Raw genomic sequence first — 4,170 nt, 5'->3', positions numbered from 1 at the left:
GACAGTGTCCGTGGCGACCTCAGAACGTGGTGAGTTCCGCCCACGAGAGAGAACCTTGCAGCTGGCAACCGCGGGTCCCTCCACAGGCCGCGTCTCCCTGGCAGGTGCCACGGAGGCTGAAGTGGCCAAAGTGGCTGCCTCCACTATGCTCCGACCACCCCGGGAATCCCGACTGGACAGTGAGAAAACTAGGTCTCGGCGAGATTGCCAGGTGGGGTCCTGTTTTCAGAAGTGGCAGAACCAGAGCCCGGCCGGCATGGCTCAGTGGTTGAGCATCGACCCATGAACCAGGTCCCGGTTCAATTCCAGGTCAGGGCACATGCCTGGGTTGCGGGCTTGATCCCCAGTGTGCGGAGTGCAGGAGGCAGCCAATCAATGATTCTGTCTCATCATTGATGTTTCTCTCTCTCTTGCTCCCTTCCTCTCTGAAATCAATAAAATTATATATGTTTTTAAAAAGAAGTGGCAGAACCAGGTGTAAACCCAAGTAGCCTCACTCAGGGGCCACCAGCTCCTCACCACATGCATCTGGACTCCTCTTTGCTGGGGCTGCGACCTTGGGGGGCGGGGGGAGTGGGAACCGGGCCCCACCCCTCTGTTCCGGGTCAGACCCAGCGTCAGGTCAGTTCTTCCCCAGGCATCAGGCACAAGACCCACCAGGGACATACAGGGGGTGGTGGCCCCCCCAACAGAACCGCAGCCCCCAAGGGCTTCCATCTTTCCTTGAGCTCCCCATCGCCCATCCCAGCTCAGTGTCCCCATGAAACACCCTGCCACCCTCTGAGATGCCTCAGGTCCCGAACGTGAGTCCAGCCGGGTCTGTGACCTGAGGAAGCTCAGATCACTTCCATCCATCACTCCTACTCCTTCGTCTCTCTCCCACTGAGTCCCCGGCCCCTCCCGCTGCGCATCACCCCCGCCGCCATACCTGCGTGTAGCCTAGAGATGGCGGTCCGTAGTCGCTCAGCAGCTGGCGGTACTGGGAGGACGTCGCCATGCTGGTGGAAGGCGGGTGGACGCTCCCAGCTAGGGTGGAGGAGAGAGCCATCAGGAATCCCGTAGCCGTGACCAGCCGTCCCACAGCCCCCCTGCCCGGGACCCATGCCATCAGCAGTGGCCTATCATCTCCGCAGGACAGAGAACCCGGCTCCTGTCCTCTGGCTTGACCTTGGCCGACCCCTGGCCTCGACAGACTGGTCGTAAAATGTAACCAGCAGGCCACCGGGCTTCGCAGCCATCGCACTGCTGTGGTCCACGACCCCCTTCCCATCCCTGCAGTCGGGGGTGGTCCCAACGATGACAGGTGCTGCTCCGCTCGGCCTAACCCTCGCCAGTCTCCGTTCCCCAGGGGCCGATCACCGAGAGCCACACCACTGCCACAACTGCCCCTGCGACCGAGGCTGGTCCCCCCCTTACCTCCCCACCCCCACCCCGGGCTGCGACATCCCATGAGCCCAAACCTCGGCGAGACCATCTGAGCCCCATCCCTGGGTGCACGGGACACAAAGTCAGGAATCCGGAGTAAACCGCGGCCTGTGTGTCCTCAGACAAGCCCTCACCCTCTGAGCCCGTCAACCCCTCCCCAACGAGGGGGCAGGACTCTTGAGAGTCTGAGGCTACGCCCAGATGACTTGCACCCAAAGAAGGGAGGGGTGGCCCCACTCATGGACTGCAACTCTCGGAGACACTGTCCCTCTGCAGGCAGCCGGGGACCATGTGGGGCCAGGGCCCGGCGCAGGAGGGCGTCTCCCGATCGGGGTGGACCGGCAGTGGGGAGTTCCCCGGCTCCCGCTCAGGAGCCGGAAGCATGCAGACCTGTAATGGCGTCCGAGTGGCCATTAGCGGGGAAAGGATGTCCTGTGGAATTACAAACAGCGGTAACCATGGAGAATTTACCTAGCCCTCCTCAGCAGCTGCCCGCCTGCCTCCACGCCTGGCCAAGGAACAGCTCCCCCCGGCCTGCCGCCTGCAGAGCCAAACCGTCTCTCTCACACGCAACACAGCGGGCTCTGCAGACTTGGCCCCGGGGAGGGACAGCTGGTGCCAGGCTGGCCAAAGCGACCAGCTGCTCATCTAGTGTGGGCAAGGGGAGGGGCAGGGAGGGGGAAGCTCAGGAGCTCGAGAACCCGGGAGCTCCTGGCTGGAGAGAGAGAGAAACAGGCCAGAGAGGGCGGGCGCTGCCCCAGGCCACACAGCACAGGGGAGGCTGACCCCCACGCCTGTCCCTCTGTCCTGGAGCGAGGGACGGCTCTGTCCGTTCACGCTCAGGCCTGCCCTGGGTTTACCCACCGGGAGCCTAGGCTTATGCTCAAGCATGGGACACCGGGCGGCCGGCGTGGCTCAGGGGTTGAGCGTTGACCCATGAACCAGGAGGTCATGGTTCGGTCTCCAGTGTGGGGCGTGCAGGAGGCAGCCGATCAATGATTCTCTCTCATCATTGATGTTTCTCTCTCTCGCTCTCCCTTCCTCTCTCTAAAATCAGTAAAAGGGTTTTTTTAAAGCAGGGGATGCCCAGTCAGGACACATGGCTACGGCCGCTCCGAGAGGGCCTCTGGGCACATCGCGGGGCAGCCCTGAGCCTCTAAAGCGGGAGGAACACGCACTGTGGGAACGTGCTGCTCTGCATGGGGCTGTGAGCTCCACACGGGAACAGGGTTTGGGGCAGGATGGCTGCCCTGAGCTCCTCTCCCCCTATCAGCCAAACCCCGATTTCCTGCACTTTCTGATGTGGGCGCTGAGTGTGGTCTGGTGACCTCAGGCTCTGCAGCCCCAGAACTGGATCCTTAGCCCTCCCAGGATGCTCAGGGTGAGGCTGGGCCTGGCGCGGATCCTCCCAGGGCACTTCACGGCATCTGGGAGATGCCAGCTCCCTGGCAGAGGTGGGCTGGCAGCCCCAGGCATCCTCCTGGTCTTCTCTCCTACAGGCCGGGGCCTGGCCGAGGCGCCAGTCCAGCTGTGCCACACCTGGCTGTGTGACCCCAGACAAGCCCTTCCCCCTCCGGGCCTCGGTTTCTCCACCTGTTTGAGGCAATGGTCTAAGGGCTCTAGGTTGGGTGTTGGGGGCTAAGGGAGGGGGGAGGAGAAATTGCTCGGTTTGGGTTGGGGGGGAGGGGAGTCAGGCAGTAGCTCAGCGCAGGTGACCCACACTGGGTGCCAGTGCATCCCTGACTCTGTGCTGAAGGGGGGGGGGGGTTGTCTGTGGCCCTGGAGTTCCACTCAGGCCCACTGCTCCCTGCAGACCCCCAGGTCGGGCTGCACGAGGCCAGGGAGAAAAGCCGGCTGGGTGTGCGCGCTGCGTCTCGGAGCCGCAGACAATGCGCGCAGTGTGCGGGGACCAGGGAGGCCGAGCCGGGGAGATATTTTAATGTCATGGCCCTAAACATCAGTGACACCAAGTCCAACCTCTGGAGAAATGTGAAAAGCTGCCTTTCCATAAGTCAGCATTATGACGATAGAGATATTGTGGCGATTTTCCTGAAGCCTTGGGAATGTATTAAGGGAAGAAGACTGGAGAAGACTAAAGAGAAACAAAACTGCTGTTTCTAAGAATCTGAAAGGCTCAGATCTAAACTTAGGAAAGCAGAGCTAGTCTCTGTAGCATTAAGACCAATGGATGGACTTACAAGGGCAGACAGACTCGAGGTCAATGTAGGGTGGGTGCCTGCCACTCCTGCCCCAGATCCCAAAGGTCCCAGGGCAGGGCCCAGCTGCAACCACCCCGGGGCAGGGCAGGCCGGCGATTTCCTGCCCCCCCGCTTCCCCCCCAGGCTGGCGCAGGACCTTCACTCCCCCTCCCCACCCCAGGATGACAGATGAGGGAGGGAGGGAGCCTACCTGCTCACAAAGCCTGTCTCTCTGAGCTTTGCAGACCCCAGAGCAGGTGAGAACATTTGAGAAAATAGTCCTGTTTGTTCTTGGGGCTCAGAACCCACATTCAACTACACCCCCCAATCCATACCTGAATCTTAACCCTTTTTAATCCCCAAGTCTGCATCCAAAAAGTTAAATGCGTGTGTATTCACCTGTGTGTATATGTGACTGCACGCTGCTTTTTGGGGCCCCTCTGCAGACGTGCGGAGTTAAGGAGTCACCATTTGGAGACAAGGCCCAAACCTGTGGCCGAGTGCCAGCGCCAGCGTGGCATTTCTGACCGGGAGGCCAATCCCTTCC

General features: G+C 61.2%; 1 protein-coding gene across 1 annotated transcript in view; it reads right to left on the bottom strand.

The window, feature by feature from the left end:
- CDK2AP1 (cyclin-dependent kinase 2 associated protein 1) overlaps window positions 1-4,164 on the bottom strand; it is a 9,402-nt gene extending 5,238 nt beyond the window's left edge. Inside the window, exons 1-2 of the mRNA XM_006768880.2 lie at window positions 4,023-4,164; window positions 929-1,026 (exon numbers count right to left, since the gene is read on the bottom strand). Of these exons, the coding sequence (XP_006768943.2) occupies window positions 929-997 (69 nt within the window). The 5' untranslated portion in view covers window positions 998-1,026; window positions 4,023-4,164. The remainder of the gene's footprint in view (window positions 1-928; window positions 1,027-4,022) is intronic.
- Between the last annotated feature and the right edge of the window lie 6 nt (window positions 4,165-4,170).

The sequence above is a fragment of the Myotis davidii genome, unplaced genomic scaffold (genome assembly GCF_000327345.1).
Source record: "Myotis davidii unplaced genomic scaffold, ASM32734v1 scaffold223, whole genome shotgun sequence".
Taxonomy (NCBI): domain Eukaryota; kingdom Metazoa; phylum Chordata; class Mammalia; order Chiroptera; family Vespertilionidae; genus Myotis; species Myotis davidii.
The sequence above is the reverse complement of the archived record's forward strand: the minus strand, read 5'-3'. Positions and strand labels throughout refer to the sequence as shown.